Source organism: Lepidochelys olivacea, assembly GCF_965140295.1.
Source record: "Lepidochelys olivacea isolate rLepOli2 genome assembly, chromosome: 1".
Taxonomy (NCBI): Eukaryota; Metazoa; Chordata; order Testudines; family Cheloniidae; genus Lepidochelys; species Lepidochelys olivacea.
In genome coordinates, this window is record NC_140411.1 from 43965526 (window position 1) to 43983909 (window position 18384).

General features: G+C 41.5%; 1 protein-coding gene across 9 annotated transcripts in view; it reads left to right on the plus strand.

The window, feature by feature from the left end:
• TNFRSF19 (TNF receptor superfamily member 19) overlaps nucleotides 1–18384 on the plus strand; it is a 124057-nt gene that overhangs the window by 14599 nt on the left and 91074 nt on the right. For 6 of the 9 annotated variants that reach the window (XM_084640897.1, XM_084640896.1, XM_084640893.1 and 3 more), the window contains 3 exons: nucleotides 1285–1387; nucleotides 3142–3252; nucleotides 16193–16228. In XM_084640897.1, the coding sequence (XP_084497023.1) occupies nucleotides 1319–1387; nucleotides 3142–3252; nucleotides 16193–16228 (216 nt within the window). In that variant the 5' untranslated portion in view covers nucleotides 1285–1318. The remainder of the gene's footprint in view (nucleotides 1–1284; nucleotides 1388–3141; nucleotides 3253–16192; nucleotides 16229–18384) is intronic. The other 3 variants (XM_084640899.1, XM_084640900.1, XM_084640901.1) reach the window with 3 other exon arrangements.

Sequence of the window (18384 nt, forward strand, 5' to 3'; positions counted from 1 at the left end):
CATTTCAGCAAGAAAAATGAAATTTTTTTACTCTCTACTCTTGGTACAGAAGTCTTGTGTTGTACACTGATCATTCTTCTTACATATAATAGCTGACATCTCTCCTGGGATTTTGTTTTAGAGGAATTGGGACAGTAACTTAAATAATTGCATGATCTAAAACCACAGTCCTACATCTCTGCTGAAAGGATCTGAATACCTTTTACACCTATTAAGCCTGACTGAGTGTCCCTGAAGTTTAAGAATCAGATGTTCACAAGTTTCCTTTGCAAGTTGTGATATTTATTTAGAGCTTAAACCCAGATATCCTTTTGATAATTTATCATTTTTAAAGCTGAGAAAAACTGGGAGATTGGTAGCATTATTTATAAACTGAACAGTCAACATCTGGTACAGCAAAACATGTAGATGAGTTGTGAAAGTCTGATAGTTAGATGTCAGTTCAAAAACACTTGATTTTTGGAACTTGATTCTGAGTTGTAACATTTTGGAACTCCCGATGTTTGAAGATGTTGGGTTTGGCAACAGAGTTATAAAGCTGGTAGATTTTTTGTCAATAGAAAATATTTCACAGTTGCAATAAGAAAAACATTTCTACACTTAAGCCAACAAAAATGTGTCAATTTAATACAGTGTGTACCTCTATATGCTTCTTAGATTCTAAAAATCTACAAGCAATATCCGGTAAACCTAATTTAAATTAGGTTTACAGGATATTTAACCTAATTTATTATTAGGATATTTATTTAACCTAATTTAACCTAATTTAACTGAACGAATCGCATTAACTTCAGTGGATTTTGGATCAGCCCCACGAAGCAATAGACTGGTTTATATGTCTATTTTCCTATATTTACTTGGCATCTTCCAGGTATGCAGCACACTTTAAGTCAGCTTCATGCATTGGAAAACAGTTCTGTCAGTGAGTCTTGATGTTCTCCAGTTGCAGTTGAACAGCAATATCATATTGTTCTGTGCCTATTCTGAGTATTTATTGAAGTGAATGGAAAAAATTGCATAGAAATTGAAATGATATATTGCCTTTTGTCTATATAGCCACTCATTCTAAAAACAAACAAACAAACCACAATTTGTAAATTAGGTATTCATTATTTTGGCTTTTAGGAATTATTTAGCTGAAACATTTGAGCAATGTTGACAAATATCTATTTCAGCACACTACAGTATACTATAATGCTGAATTTTACATAAATAGTACATCCAAAGTAAACTCATTGTCCAACTTGGGGATTTTAAATACTTTCCGTTTTTCTTTTGATTTAGTTCGTCATAAGGGAGAGAGGTTTAACCCTAAGAAATGGGCATTGAAGGATTACAAAGACAAGATAAAATAGTGAAGATGCTTATACTATTATTAGTGTATTTGGTAAGTAAATAATGAGAACTTCCTTTTCTTCATCATGAATGTTGGAAAATAATTGCATAAACTAGTGAGGTGGAGTAATTTATATATTTTAATACAACTATTAATATACAGAATGCAGTATTTTGAGCATATCAGTTTAAGTCAATGACCATTCGTTATAGGCTCTTCCAGTTTAAAAATTATTCTAGTCAAATTGCATTTGACACATCTTTCCATCCCACTTTTCTGCCCCTCTGCCCCCCAAAACTCCACCTCTCTCTGAATATGCCCACATGAAGGATGGTTTGATTGGGCAGAATAAAACATATATCAGTTTAGTGCTTGTGCAACATGTCAGTCTATTGACTTCTGAAGTTGGAGCAAGGATCCTCAGGGTTACGCATGAGTACATCATTGATCACCGCTCAGTGCAAGGCGCCAGATTTAAGGCATAGGAGTCAAGTACTCACTCTATTTATGCAGAAAACAGCAACAGCACAATTGGCAGCAATGCAAGCTTCCACTGTCATTTCAGCGTGCCTGAACTCTGACCCAGAGAGACAATCTGTAGGAATGAAGATAGTTCAGTCTCCATAGCAGATTCATGCTTTGGCCTTACTGCTGAAACTACCAAACAGGGAGATAACTGAATGGCAACTGTAATGTGATGTGGATGCCCTTCCACTTGGAACTAGACTGACTACCAAAATCATCTTCCAGAATGTGCTTTTGATGAAAGTGATTAACTGGGCCTTAGTCATTTAATCAAAAAAGTGTGTGTGCACTTGAGACAGAATGGTAAATGTACTGAGTTTGATGCTGCAGTAGGATTTGCTCATGGAGATCCCTGCACCTCTGTAGGGTCCCACTGATTTTACTGAAACTGTGTAATGGTGTTTCTGCTTGTGGTGCAGATTGAAGCATCAGAGCTGTAGTTTCTAGTTTGGTCATAAGCTGTACTTAGAAATCGTGGAAGGTAGAAATTGCATCTCTATGTGTATTTAATGTATTAAGCAAGAAAATAATTGTGTGAATATTAGTGCAAATTTTCAAAAAAAAATTTTTTTTAGTGTTCGTCCTAAACTCTAGATGCCATTGAAAATCTCTTTAAAAATGTATACTTAAATATACAGATTCTATTCTTTTTCCCTAATTACAATATCCAGATATACAGATGGTTTAAATAAATGAAACCCACTCTTGCAATTTAGAACAAATTAGAGGTATAAAAATATAGGCCAAAATTTTCAAAAATGAGTGCTGAAGTTAGGACATAAAACCATATTTAGACACCTGAATAAGTCGCCTGACTTTTTTTTTTCCCCCAAAAGTACTAGTCACCCACAGGTCCTATTGAAGTCAGTGGGAGTTGCTGTATGCTGAGCACTTTTGAAAATCAGGCCATTTATTTAGGCATCTAAATGTGAATTTAGGAGCCCAATGTTACACTCCAATATTTGAAAATTTTGGCAATATTCTAGAAAGATATTTCCACGGAGTTGGCATTAACCGAGCCATCTTGCTTACAGAAAAGACCTTTTCTCAAAGTGAATTTAAAATAAGAAATTATTATTTTAATATCATTTTTAAGTAGTATTAGGTAATAAGATTTGTGTTGGGTTAAAGTAGATATAATTATACATTCTATTTTAATTAATTTTATACGATTGTATAGTGTTTAAAATCAGTTATTTGGCCTAGACGTAAATGTCCAGATTAACTGTAAAGCATTATTGCTAATTTTTTTTAACTATTTGATTTTTTTTTTTTTTAAGTTGAGTGAAGTAATTTGTGAGACGGGGGATTGCAGAGAGCAAGAGTTCAGGGACCATGCTGGAAACTGTATCCTCTGCAAACAGTGTGGACCTGGAATGGAACTGTCAAAGGTAGGTATGGGATATACTGCCATGTGACATTTTCTTGATTTTTTTTTCACACATATATACACATATATGGTTAAAATAATCAATATCAGTTTATTCATGAAAGAACTTTTATGGGTTCAGCTTGTTGTCCACATGTATCACTTTATAAAAGTATGCAACTTTTAGTTCCTATACGTAACCCAAGCCTATATTCAGAAAATAGTGATGCCTTGCAATACCCAAACAGCAATGATTAAGGCAATTTAATCAGGAACCATAAACATTAAACTGGTTTTTAAAGACATTAGAATTTTTTTTCATTTTTTTCTCCCTCATAGCACTACAGCATAAGAGTGTTGGGTGCCTTACCTGTGCATTTCTTATCTCAACACATTCAGATTTCTTTCAGGTGTAACCCTGTGTCTGAGTTTCCTGAGTTTATAATGCTTTATTGTGGAGTAGTTACAATATCTCTATAATATTTTTTTTACTTGTAAATTACTGATATATACTATCAACCTAACTCCATTTTAACATCCTTTTTCTCTGAGAATTTCCTTATTTTTTAAAAATTAAGACAAATACTGGGTTTCTTGTTTAAAGAGAATGCTACCATGTGATATTTCCAATGGATTTGAAGATATGTTATATAGTATAAATCTTAAAACATGTTTTTAAAATTTAACTTTTAAGGGTGAATTCATCGGGACATGAAAACAACATAAAGCAGCCAGGTTCCACTAGCTGGTTAAACCATATTTATAGCTGCTTTTCATGATAACAGAAAGCAAGTAGTGTGTACTGGTCTATCTGGATCTTAATTTGCAATTGACTTATTGATTTAGAGCACTGCCCGTGAGACCTGCACAATCCCTGAGTCCCAGTGTCACTATGCTTTGAATTCCCCCAGCAGTGTTGCCTCAGTTCCTCCAGCAGGGCAGCCTCAGTGCTTCTACTTTCCCATGCATTCAGCTGCAATATCCAGCCACCTGCTCAAGGGGTGGAGGAACTTGATGGGGCCAGCAGTGAAAGAGAACAGTCCCAGCAGTGAGGGAGGGAGAGACCTGCTGAGGGACATCAGGCAGCTCCTCTCCCTCCTTTCCCAGGAGTCTCTGGCATCAGTTGTCCATCTGCGGGGAGGGGTGCTGATTAGCCAGCATTCCCCCGCGCCCAGGATTTATCTTGGAGCAGGAGCCATGTGGAGCCTCTTTCAGCTCTGCTCTAGCAACTGTAATAAGAATTTCTGTGTGTGTGTGTGTATATATATAGCACATGAGGCAGTCTGCTTTAGTGCATGGTCTTGCAAATCCTTACTTATGTGAGTAGTCCTATTGAAGCAGTTGACTTGAATAGGACTTTGTGTGAGAAAATGTTTGCAGGATTAGTCTCAGATTATGATCTCTTTGGAGCATGTTACATAATCTTCTGTGATTTTTACAGAGCTATGCACAAATCTGACACTTTATAAATTATATTAATACATTTTTAAAACAAATTAATTATTAATGTAACCATTACTACTATATTTTATATAGTGCAATAGATGTGCTTGCCACTTAAAAGGCAAATAAAAAAGACAAATTCCTGCTGTAATGAGTGTACAATCTAATTTAGGTTTAACAAAGAAAACTAAACAAAAATAGAATAGCCCTGGCTTATGACAGTAAACAGATCAAGCTATATGGTTTTGTTATATAGTCTTTCAAGTAGTTCCAAATGCTCAAGAGAGGCAATTAGTTTAGCGATGAACAAGTTACTATAACTGTCTGTTTGTACATATGCGTTATGACATTAACCATTCACTAATTGTATCCGTAAGCTTCATCAATACATCTAATTATAACTATATTATACAAATACATTAGAAGCAAGGGGTAGACAAAGAATAGAGTAGGCCCATCAATCAATGAGGATGGGAAGACAGCAACAGAAAATGCAGTAGTGGCCTGTGCCAAATCGTCTTTTGTTTTAGTTTTTACCAAAAATGTTAGCAGTGATCTTACAACTAACATAGTGAACATCAGCGTAAACAGGGTAGAACAAGTTAGTTAGGCCTGGTTTACACTGGCAAGTTTCTGCACAGCAAAGCAGCTTTCTGTAGTGTAACTCCTGAGATGTACACACTGCCAAGCCACTCATGCTTTGCAGTGCTGTAAAAAAACCACCCCGACAAGAGGCGTACTTCTTTCTGCACCCAGGCTACAGTGCCACAGTGCCAGTGTAGACACCCTGGTTGATTACAGTGCTGCAATTGGCTTCCGGGAGGTGTCCCACAATGCCTATTCTTGCCTCTCTGGTCATCAGTTTGAACTCTACTGCCCTGTCCTCAAGTGACCAACTGTGAGCCCCACCCCTTAAATTCCTTGGGAATTTTGAAAGTCCCCTTCCTGTTTGCTGAGTGACACATACAGTGGTCTCAGCGCATCTTTCCAGGTGACAATGCCTCCTCCACGCACCAGGCGTTCCCCAGTTTGCCTTGTGGTAGGTGTTCCGTTGCTCCTTCGCTTTGACCCTGCACTGCAGTGTGTCTCTGTCATGGCCCCTTTCTGTCATGCATAGTGAAATCTGTCCATAGGTATCATAATTCCTATGGCGGGAGTGCAGCTGGGACTGGACAGCCTCCTCTCCCCAAATGTTGATGAGGTCCAGCAGCTCAGCATTGCTCCAAGCGTGATGTCATGATGCACTCCATGGCCTAAAACCAAGAACTGAAGGAGTGGCAGGACAGCGAGAAGAGGAACCAAAAGGAAAAGGCGGTCCCCCAGAACAAAGCCACAGAGCAGCTCTTAAACGTTATGAAGCACCAAGTGGACACGCTACTAGCACTGCAAACCGAGCAGCTCCGCGCCCAAGTTCCCCTGCAGCTGCTGTCGCAAAACTCTTTCCCATGCGCCCCCCAGACACTGCCAACACACTCTTATCAACCTCCTGGCTCCATTCTGTACCCACTGCATTCCACTCCTGCCCTGTCACAGTCCAGCTGTGCGGACTTCCAGTACCCACTGCGCTCAACACCCATCCCTCTGCAGTTTACCCCGCTGAAGTACAGTACCCGCTGTACCGTACTCCAAAAGACAAGGTTGCATATGATACCTGGACATACACAAACCTTTAACTGTCCCAGGACCCCACCTTCTACTGGGACCCTCCCTTCCCCCATCTCCCACAGTGCTGATGTGTTTTTTTTTTTCTGTCTCTCTCCTCCAGTTGTTGTTTTTTAATAAAATAATTGTTTTGGTTTGAAAGAAATCTTTATTCCATTAATTGAAAGCAAACAGAGCCCTGCAAAGCAACAGGCAATTTTCTTAAACCTTCACAGTGCATCATCTGCACCAATCACAATCACCTCCTAACATTACAAGCACTGTACTCCTGAGCATAGTAACAAATATTAGTGGCTTTCAGCTTCAAATTGCTGCCTCAAGATCTACCTGATCCTTATGGCCCCGCGCTGTGCCCCTCTAATAGCCCTGGTCTCTTGTTGTTCAAATTCAGCCTCCAGGCGCTGAGCCTCAGTGGTCCAGCCCTGAGTGAAGCTTTCACCCTTCCCTTCATAAATATTATGGAGCATACAGCATGCGGCTATAAGCATAGGAATATTGTCATTGGCCAGGTCCAGCCTCCCATATAGGCAGTGCCAGCGAGCCTTTAAATGGCCAAAAGCACACTCAACAGTCATTCTGCACTTGCTCAGCCTGTTGTTGAACAGCTCCTTGCTGCTGTCAAGCTTCCCCATGTATGGCTTCATAAGCCATGGCATTAAAGGGTAGGCAGGGTCTCCCAGGATCACAATGGACATTTTGAATGCCCCACGGTGGTCTTCTGGTTTGGGAAGAAAGTCTCTGCTTGCAGCTTTCTGAACAGGCCTGTGTTTCGGAAGATGCATGCGTCATGCACCTTTCTGGACCAGCCTGCATTAATGTCTGTGAAATGCCCATGGTGATCCACAAGCACCTGGAGAACCATAGAGAAATCATAGAATCATAGAATATCAGGGTTGGAAGGGACCTCAGGAGGTCATCCAGTCCAACCCCCTGCTCAGAGCAGGACCAATCCCCAATTAAATCGTCCCAGCCAGGGGTTTGTCAAGCCTGACCTTAAAAACTTCTAAGGAAGGAGATTCTACCACCTCCCTAGGTAACGCATTCCAGTGTTTCACCACCTTCCTAGTGAAAAAGTTTTTCCTAATATCCAACCTAAACCTCCCCCACTGCAACTTGAGACCATTACTTCTTGTCCTGTCCTCTTCTACCACTAAGAATAGTTTAGAACCATCCTCTTTAGAACCACCTCTCAGGTAGTTGAAAGCAGCTATCAAATCCCCCCTCATTCTTCTCTTCTGCAGACTAAACAATCCCAGTTCCCTCAGCCTCTCCTCATAACTTATGTATTCCAGACCCCTAATCATTTTTGTTGCCCTTCGTTGGACTCTCTCCAATTTATCCACATCCTTCTTGAAGTGTGGGGCCCAAAACTGGACACAGTACTCCAGATGAGGCCTCCCCAATGTCAACTAGAGGGGGACGATCACATCCCTTGATCTGCTCGCTATGCCCCTACTTATACATCCCAAAATGCCATTGGCCTTCTTGGCAACAAGGGCACACTGCTGACTCATATCCAGCTTCTCGTCCACTGTCACCCCTAGGTCCTTTTCCGCAGAACTGCTGCCTAGCCATTCGGTCCCTAGTCTGTAGCTGTGCATTGAATTCTTCCGTCCTAAGTGCAGGACCCTGCACTTATCCTTATTGACCCTCATCAGATTTCTTTTGGCCCAATCCTCCAATTTGTCTAGGTCTTTCTGTATCCTATCCCTGCCCTCCAGCGTATCTACCACTCCTCCCAGTTTAGTATCATCCGCAAATTTGCTGAGAGTGCAATCCACACCATCCTCCAGATCATTTATGAAGATATTGAACAAAACCGGCCCCAGGACCAACCCCTGGGGCACTCCACTTGACACCGGCTGCCAACTAGACATGGAGCCATTGATCACTACCCGTTGAGCCCAACAATCTAGCCAACTTTGTACCCACCTTATAGTGCATTCATCCAGCCCATACTTCTTTAACTTGCTGACAAGAATACTGTGGGAGACCGTGTCAAAAGCTTTGCTAAAGTCAAGAAATAATACATCCACTGCTTTCCCTTCATCCACAGAACCAGTAATCTCATCATAGAAGGCGATTAGATTAGTCAGGCATGACCTTCCCTTGATGAATACCCCTTCCGATTAATGTACTCAGTGGCTAGGTGGTCTGGTGCCAGAATTGGAATATGCGTGCCATCTATCGCCCCTCCTGCTTTGCAGTGCTGTAAAAAAACCACCCCGACAAGAGGCGTACTTCTTTCTGCACCCAGGCTACAGTCCCACAGTGCCACAGTGCCACAGTGCCAGTGTAGACACCCTGGTTGATTACAGTGCTGCAATTGGCTTCCGGGAGGTGTCCCACAATGCCTATTCTTGCCTCTCTGGTCATCAGTTTGAACTCTACTGCCCTGTCCTCAAGTGACCAACTGTGTCAACAAACCGGAGAAAGTCCACAGAAGAGCAACAAAAATATGGTTGAGGAAAGGTTGAAAAAATTGGGTTTGTTTAGTCTGGAGACGAGAAGACTGAGGGGGCCAAAAGGATAACAGTCTTTAAGTATGTAGAAGATTATAAAAAATAAAGTGATAAATTGTTCTCCTCATCCACTGAGGGCAGGACAAGTAGTAATAGGCTTAAATTGCAGCAAGGGAGATTTAGGTTAGACATTAGGAAAAACTTTCTAACTGTAAGAGCAGTTAAGCACTGAAACAAATTATTTAGGGTGGTTGTGGAATCTCCCTTATTGGAGGTTTTTAAGAACATGATAGACAAACACCTGTCAGGGATGCTCTAGGGGTAATAATTAGTCCTGGCTTAGCGAAGGGAATTGGACTAGATGGCCTATCAAGGTCCCTTCCAGTCCTATATTTCTATGATTCTGTATAATACTGTTGAATAGTAGCATCTGGAAATAAACACATTATATCAGTTTATGGCAGAACTAAGGTTTTTTAAATGTACTTGTATTTGTAAAGTGAGAAATATATTGATAATTTGAAAACTGTGCAGTTATAAATTCTGTATACAATACATTTTCACATAAAAATGTTATAGCACTATTTAATTATAAGAAATACATGTGATACTTGAAATATTTTAAGCTTTGACAAGATTTTAAGGCTAGGTCACATGAAAAAGACATGAATTGTATGTACATGTTATTTTAAAAATATATTAAATTGCACTTAGTGAGCTGTATTTCTTAGACATCCCCAGAGATACATTATATAAGTTACTATCGGGAACTTTATCTGTCTCCAGAGCGGAAAACTATATTGCCAGAATATATCATGCATATATGATGACAAAATTATTAATGACTTATAGAGAAAGTGTTGTGTGTAAAAAGTGTAAGACATACTGGATCATTATGACAAGGAAGTTAGTGCACGTATATAAGAATAAAAATGTTACCCTAAGCATCCAAAACAACAGTTCTCAAATATACTGGCATGGATTCTTCTAATCATGTGGAGTCCTATTGATTTCAGTGGGACTCGGCACTAGTGCATCAGTTTCTAGGGTCAACCTTAGGTCTAAGATTTCAGAAAAAAATTGTACAATGTATTGTAGTTGGCAATTGCATTGTAGAGATAATGCTTTGTGATCAACTTTTAATTTGTACATGTACTGATTTTTGAAAATGAAATACATTTTAATGTTGCAATAACAAAAGCAAAAAATATGTTAATTGTCCTTTCTTATTTTAAAAGGTTTAAAAAACACTAGGAAAAATCTAGGGTTGTTATGCTAGAGGAGCTGATAAAACCTTCAAAAAGTATGAAGACTTCAAAATATCAGCTTCTGCATTCAAACTTGCCTGCATAAATAATAGCTATATATAACAAATAGGATATTAAAGAGACAACACTGACTTGAAATCTAGCAAATGTTAAATTATAGTTTAAAAAATAGTTTCAGATACTGTTCTGTTCAGGTAGTTGGATCACTCCTATCACCATGACATCTGAGCACCTTCCAGAATTAGGAAGTTAAATAAGGAAACTAAAATCTATCAAATGTAGTTCCACTCCATTTCCTCCTATTTCACAATGGAAAATGTTGTGGGAAGTTCTATACAGTTATGTACATGCTCATTTTATTTTTCAAATAAGCAAATGTTATATGTTCTGTTCTTGGGTAAGACAATGTAAAAATGTACTTTCATTTGGGCTGGAGTGTTGTGGGATTTGTGATGGTACTTGGTTTCCGTAGGAGAAAGTTCTGTAGTCTGGGGCCAGGCCCCCAAAAATCCCTGTCTCCTGTATAGATGCATTTCACCCTTTATGGTGGACAATTGCATTGTTCCTAAGGAGTGGGGCTATTGAGGACAGTCATGGTTCCAAAGGATAAAGTGGTTTTTTAGGTATGCTGGGCCCAGACCATTTAGTGCTTTGAAAATAAGGATTGAGAACTTAAATTTAACAAAGTGTTCTATGGAGAGTCAGTGAAAAGAACAGAGTAATGGAGTAATATGCTGTCAGTAATGAGGTGTACTGCTGCATTCTGCATCATCTTCAGTTTTTTCAAGTTTGTTGTTTTTTCAAACCCATATAAACTAACTTGTAATCCTGAGAGTATACAAAGGTATGTGTTTGTCATGGCCAGATCAGCAGCAGCTATGAGGCACAGTCTCTTAGCCAGTTAGAGATAACAGTAGAAAGCATTTTTCTTGGATACTGCTATAAAATGGCTTAGCATCAATGAGGAGTCTACAGAATTGCCAAACTGCAGATTGTCTCAACAATCTGTGAGTTTACATTTTGGGGCTGTATCTATGGAAGCCAGCTCTTTCAAGATGTTTTCCCTCTGCCTTCAAACTCCTCTGTCTTTCTGGTATTCAACTTTAGCCAGCCCTGTCTCATCCAGATGCTGACTCACAGCCAGACATTAGGGTAACTTGGTGACTGTTCAGTGTAGGTTGCAAATGACAGTTGTGTGTCTTCTGCATATTGTTAATGCTTGACTCTGAGAAGTTTCACCATTTCTCCCAGTTGCTGCTGTGACCGATGTGATGCTATGGAATCATGGACTATTCAAAGACTATAGTATCAACTTTATAAATGTTGTATGTATCTTTATGGGCTGGTTACTGATTGTGTTCCTGGATAAATCAGTAAAATAAGGTATACTTCCTGCAGGAACTAAAGTCAATTGGGGTAAGGGGGAGAGGTGTGGAATTCATGCAAATCTCCAATTCTGAAACAATGTGGGAAGCAAGGGCTTTGTACTGTTTCCCCCTGGGGTGAAACTTCACAGATTGGACTGACTTGGTTCAAAGATTTAAGGCAAAGAACTTGACATTGTACAAAATAGCAACCCTGACATGGGGAAAGGGTCACTCATGCCATCTGAGAACTGACAGGTATAAGACTTTGACCAACAGAACCAGGACCTGCAAGTGGACCTGAAGTATTTTAGAACCTACCTACCAGGGTCTCCAGGTGATCGATGGGTAACCTGGTAAAGTAGGTGTGATATAAGCTATTTGTTCGTTTTTTAAATTATGTTTTCTCTTAAATGCATTTGTTCTGAATAAATAGTACTTTGTTTTGTGGAAGCTACTTGGTTGCTGGTTTGCCCTAGGGAGAAGAGAACTGCAGGTGCTGAACTGAAGTCAGACCTGCTGAGGCGATCACAGTGAATTGCAGGGGTATGTAGCTAAGACCCTGGACTAGTGGAGAGAATCATGGGATTCTGTCCCTAAAAAGATGATGGCTGGAAACCTAAGACCTAGATGGGTGGCCCTAAAGGAAAACATGTGGTGGTCATGGGTGCAGTTAACCCAGGATCTGTGACTGCTGCATGTAAATATTGGATAGAACCAGAGAAAGAGTTAATCCCTATGGCGCATGAAGGGCCTGGCGGCATAGATGCTGTTTCCCAATACTGCTATCTCAGCACTTGAGAAAGGATTCAGAACATTTATGAGCATTGCCTGGATCTCTTCCTCCCTCAGGTAAGATATGGCATCCTGTGGAGAACCATATCTAATGTTGCAGAGAGGTCCAGGGGTCTGGACATTTGCCTTAACACTATAAATTATTATCTTAGGGCAATGTTATGTCTATTTTGAATTTTGGCCTGAAACCAGGTTATGAGAGGTCTATGATAGTGGCTGTGGAAACATATGTTTGAAGGCATTTTTGTGCAAGCTTAATATGAAGCTTGCACAGAAACGGGTGATAGACTGGGTTGTAGTTGGCTATGTCTGTTGCATCTAGCCAAGGTTTCTCCACAGTTGTTCTAACTGTAGTAAGGCTTTGATGTAGGAAGGAAGATTACATCTACAAATGAAGTATTAGCAATGTCAGCCAACAGATTTGTTAATGATCTTTTTTACTAACTAAGAAGGGCAGGGACCTCATTTTCAGTTGCCTCTCTGAGTATGTCCAACATTTCGTATAACATAAACAGGCTGAATTCATGAAATGAAAGCAGTCTTTTTATGGGATCCAGAATCATACATCCTGTCAGGCTCTCCTGGATGTGGGTGATCATTTCAGTTAAGATAGTCGCAGCACATAATGGTGAGTTCTGCTGTAGGCACTCCAGGGTAGTGAAGCAGATCACCACTGTGTATGGTTCTTTTCTGTTTTGGTAGCTTCTGCAGAGATGGAGAAGGATGTATTGCAGGCCAGGAAATCAGTATATATGTAGGTCTAGAGGGAGTGTTTTGATCTGTTTCCTTCTTAGAATTGCATTATCATTTTCTTTTCACCATATTCTCTTTCACACTCGTGTGGCTTCAGTAATATATGCATAGTTCTCAAAACATCTCTCCCCTGTTGCTATTTTACATGCCTACACAGAGGGAAGCTTTACTAAGCTGAATCTAAGTTTGTGGACATGTGTTCTTGAATGTGCATTACATTTTAAGAACGTTAGTTAAAAATGTCATATAGACTTTTTGATGCCATCTTGAGTCCCCAGCCCTAATATCTAATGGGGGTTGTTGGAAGTTCCTGATGGGCCAAACTAGGTTTTGTCAGGACCCAGAGAGCTAAATGAGGCTTGTCAGGGAATAAAATGACTACTAAAAATTGTGAAGGGTTGGGAGTAGCCCTGATGAGCATTCTTAAGGCTTGTGTGTGGTTGGGAATCTAGACAAGTGCTTTAAGATTCACAGGGAGGGTCCAGTGAGTCTTCTCCCCTCCTCCCCCATGGACCTCAGGAGAGTCACAAAAAGAGGAAATGCCTCTCCGTGGTCACCTCCCTGCAAATACTCTGTTCTTCAACCCCTTACCCTCATTGCAGAGCTTCTGAGGCTTGCAGGAGCAAAACTTCCTTCCTACAGATCTTAGGAGATGCTCAGTAGCGTTCAGGGTGGTGGTGGGAGGTGTTAGGAAAGAAGGAATTGAGGAGGCCCAGTCCTTGTCTATACTACAAGTCACGCCGACAATCAGAAACTTGTATAATTGCATTGCTTGTACATTTCACACAACTCTCCTTCTGTTGGCAGAGTGAGTCCACAGTTGGAGCTCTAGCATTGACAGAGAGAGCAACGCACTGTGGATAGCTATCCCACTGTGCTATTTGCCACCTTCTGCAGCTAGGAATAGTGGGAAGGTGGAATGGATCACAGTGTATCATGGGTGTGGGCTTAACATCCCATGATGCAGTTTTTTCTGTCCCATCATTCCAGGGGCTTCCAATTGCGTTTCACTGCATTTTTAACAGCCCCTGTTTACTATGCGTTTCTGCCTGAAAGGATGGATACCACACTTCTTTCTATTGTTGTGGTAGCTGTTATGAACACATTGCGGATGCTCATGCTTCCAATATGAACAGGAATCAGAGTTGTTTGACCTGCTGTGTGCCATGAAAAGAAACAACACCAGATTATTTTTGACATTCATTGAGCAACTGCACACGGTGGACTGTCACTTTTGAGCTTGGGAAACAAGCACTGAGCGGTGGGATCGCATTGTTATGCAGGTCTGGGATGATAAGTGGCTGCATAACTTTTGGATGCAGAAAGCCACCTTCCTGGAAGTGTGTACAGAACTCACCTGAGCACTGCAGTGCAAGGACACCAAAATGAGAGCTTGCCCTCTCAGTGGAGAAGTGCAAGGCGATCGCTGTTTGGAAGCTGGTGACTGCAGACTGCTACAGGTCAGTTGCGAATCAGCTTGGAGTTGGGAAATCGACCAGTGGGGCTGTGTTAACGCAGGTGTGCAGGGCCATTAGTCGCATCCAGTGACGAAGGACTGTGACTCTTGAAAATGTCCATGAAACACCGGATGACTTTGTGGCAACGGAATTCCCTAACTGAAGAGGGGCGATAGATGGAATGCAGATTCAAATTTTGGCCCTGGACCATTTTGCGACAGAGTACATCAATAGAAAGGGGTAGTTCTCTATGGTATTTCACTGACATCAATGCATGCGGAAAGGTGCATCTTCAGGAACACTGTACAGAAAGCTACAAGCAGGGACTTTCTTTCCAAACCAAAAGATTCCAGTGCGGGATGTTGAAATGCCCATAATGATCCTGGAACACCCAGTATATCTCTTATTCCCATGGCTCATGAAGCCTTACACGAGAAACCTAGACAGCAGCAATGAGCGCTTCAACAATAGGCTGAGCAGGTACAGAATGACCATGGAATGTGCCTTTGGCAGATTAAAAGCATGCTGGAGCTGCCTTTATGACAGGTTATACCTAAATGAGGAAAACATTCCCATAGTCATAGCAGCCTGTTGCATACTCTATAATACTTGTGAGGCTAATGGTGAAAAGTTTTTCCCAGGGATGGAGCACTGAGGCAGATCACCTTGCTGCTGATTTTGAGAAACTGATTTTGAGCAGCCAGATAGCAGGGCTATTAGAGGGGCACAATGGGGGGCTATTTAAATCAAGGAGGCTTTGAGGCACCATTTTGACAATGAGCTCCAGTAATGTGTCTTTCCATAAAGCATTTTGTCATGCTTTGTTAACTTGCCACCTTGCATGAAAATGTTGATGGTTCCTGATCATGATTTGAACTCAGCAAATGATCAAATTCCCACTGTGTATTAATTCCAGCAGCAACCACAGTGTGTAGAACACAAATAAAGATTGGTTATCTTTCAGAAAGTATGTTTTTATTAAATTCCAATTAAAAACACACAAGGCTTGGTGGGAAGAGAGAGAACAATGAAGGGCAGTGTAGGCTCTTATAGCTGTGTGTAACTCCAGCTATCGTTTTGGAACCTGTCCAAAGGGATGGAGTGAATGGGGTACCAGCAATTTGCAAGGAATGTTTGGGAAGGGCATGAAAAGCAGTTCTGTATCGGCTACAAGGGGGCTGAGCACGCATTAATTCTGCCTGCAGCGTGATTAGAGATTTCAGCATCTCTATTTGCTCCTCCAGCACTTTTATCATCTGCTCCTGGCCCATTAAAATTCGTTCCTGACTCTCCTTTCTGTCCTACCTGTCTATTTTATACTTTTCTTTTAAAGTCTCTCTCCATGACCTGTGTTCTTGTTTTTCGGCCTCTGAGGGTTGAAGTACCTCTCAAAACATGTTCTCCGTTCTCCTCCTTGGTTGCTTCCTTATCCGGCAGAGGCACTCTGCCAGTGTGTAGGCAGTTCCTCTGAAGGCCACATCTTCAGAAGCACAAGAAACAATAAACAGAAGCATGATTGTTAGTGTATGCGCAGCATTGAATCATTATAAAATGTAAAATGCACCTTTTTTAAATAGTAACCAGTTTCTCACGGTCCCTTGGCAAGTACACAGCTTGGCGAATGCCCTAAACATGGTGAGTTCGGCCCAGGGCTGGGGGATGTTCAACGTAGGGCAAAGGGTCTCTGTGGGTTTTTTTAAGGGGATCACTGCAGGCGACTAGAGACAATATTGTAAATTCTGCCACCATTTTCCACAGGTGGAGGTCATTGAAGCTGATATCTCACTCTTGAAGGTAAGCAAAGATTTAAAGGTGCATCTCTTGCATGCGTGCAGCTTCAGACTGGGTCCCTATGCTGCTTGCCAGTGTGCTGCTTTGATCCCTGCATAAGTGATTGCTGATTGTGGTGGGAAAGTTTCCTACAATGCGGGAAGGAACAAAGTAGCTCTGACAAGAAACCTTCAGCAGAGGATTGGCAAATACCTCCAGGAGTGTTTCCTCAAGATCTCTCTGGAGGATTCCTGTGAAATCTTGGTGTGCATTAACACTGTTCCGTCACACTGCATAGCCGCACAAGGGAATGTGAAGCACAGGCAAACACAGCTAGTCTTCTACATTTCTATCCCTTCACCCACTTCTAGAATATACAAAGCAAAGGACAGCTCTACCTCATATAACCGAGCAGCAACAACTCAAAAATATCACTTACCAGAGCTCCCCTCTCCTGCATCATGCATACCAAAGATGGACTGCTGGGACTAGCTAGACCCCTCCAGAGTGGAAAGCAGGTCCTGACTTATCGTGCTACTGGACGACCCTCCCATGTGCTCTGTATCATCCTCCAACTTGACCTCCTCGTCCATGACTTCATCCTTGGAGTTGAGTCCACTGTCTCCAGCCCTGCTGATGTATCCATGAGGCTCTTGGTGATAGAGGTGGAGTTGCCGCCGAAGACTGCATCCAGCTCCTTATAGAAGTGGCAGATCTTCGGCACAGCTCCAAAGCAATGTTTGTTTCCCTTGCCTTCTGGTATGCATGCCTCAGCTCCTTCATCTTTGCACGGCACTGATGTGTGTCCTATTCATAGTCCTTACCTAACGTGTCACAAGATATCTGACTGTAGGTTTTGAAGTCCCTGCAACTGGAGCGGAGCTGGGATGGTACAGCCTCCTCTCCCCACAGCGCCAGCAAATTCAACAACTCAGGCATTCTCCAAGCGGGGGAGCATTTGCTGCTTGGAGTTGCCATGATCAGCTGGTAAGATCAGATGTGAGCTCTCCATGCCAAGTAAACAGGAAATGGGAATTTCAAAAATTCCTGGGCCTTTAAAGTGGGAGAGGCAGAAGCCTGTGTAGCTGGATTCAGGGCAGCAGAATGCTGACCATACCAGTCAGGATGGACATTATGGGACATCACTTGGAGGCCATGTACGTGACATAACCAAATGCAGCGTCTACACCAGTGGCGGGCACCTGCGGCCCATCAGGGTAATCAGCTGGCGGGCTGCAAGACAGTTTGTTTACATTGGCATGGCCACCCGCAGTTCCCAGTGGCCGCAGTTCGCCACTGGCAGTTTGGCAAATGGGCTTCCCACAGCTCCCATTGGTAAAATATCCTTAGGGAGACACCGCTATTTACCTCACTGCAGTCTGAAAACTGACCATTTATTCCTACCCTTTGTTTCCTATCTTTTAACCAGTTACTGATCCATCAGAGGACCTTCCTTCTTATCCTATGACTGCTTACTTTGCTTAAGAGCCTTTGGCGAGGGGCCTTGTCAAAGGCTTTCTGAAAATCGAAGTACACTGTATCCATTGGCTCACCTTTGTCCACATGCTTGTTGACCCCCTTAAAGAATTCTAATAGATTGGTGAAGCATGATTTCCCTTTTCCAAAAACCATGTTGACTCTTCCCCAACAAATCGTGTTCATCTATGTGTCTGACAATTCTGTTCTTTACTATAGTTTCAACCAATTTGCCCAGTACTGAAATTTAGGCTTACAGGCCTGTAATTGCCAGGATCGCCTTTGGAGCCTTTTTAAGAAATTGGCATCACACTAGCTATCCTCCAGTCACCTGGTGCAGAAACTGATTTAAAAGATAAGTTACATACCACAGTTAGTAGTTCTGCAATTTCATAGTTGATTTCCTTCAGAACTCTTGGGTGAATACCATCTGGTCCTGATAGCTTATTACTATTAAATTTATCAGTTTGTTCCAAAACCTCCTCTAATGATACCTCAATCTGAGAGAGTTCCTCAGATTTGTCACCTAAAAAGAATGGATTAGGTTGAGGAATCTCCCTCACATCCTCAGCCATGAAGACCAATGCAAAGAATTCATTTAGTTTCTCCACAGTGACCTTATCCCCCTTTGGCATCTTGATTTCCAATGGCCCTAGCAGGCTTCCTGCTTCTGATGTACTTAAAAAATAATTTTGCTGTTACTT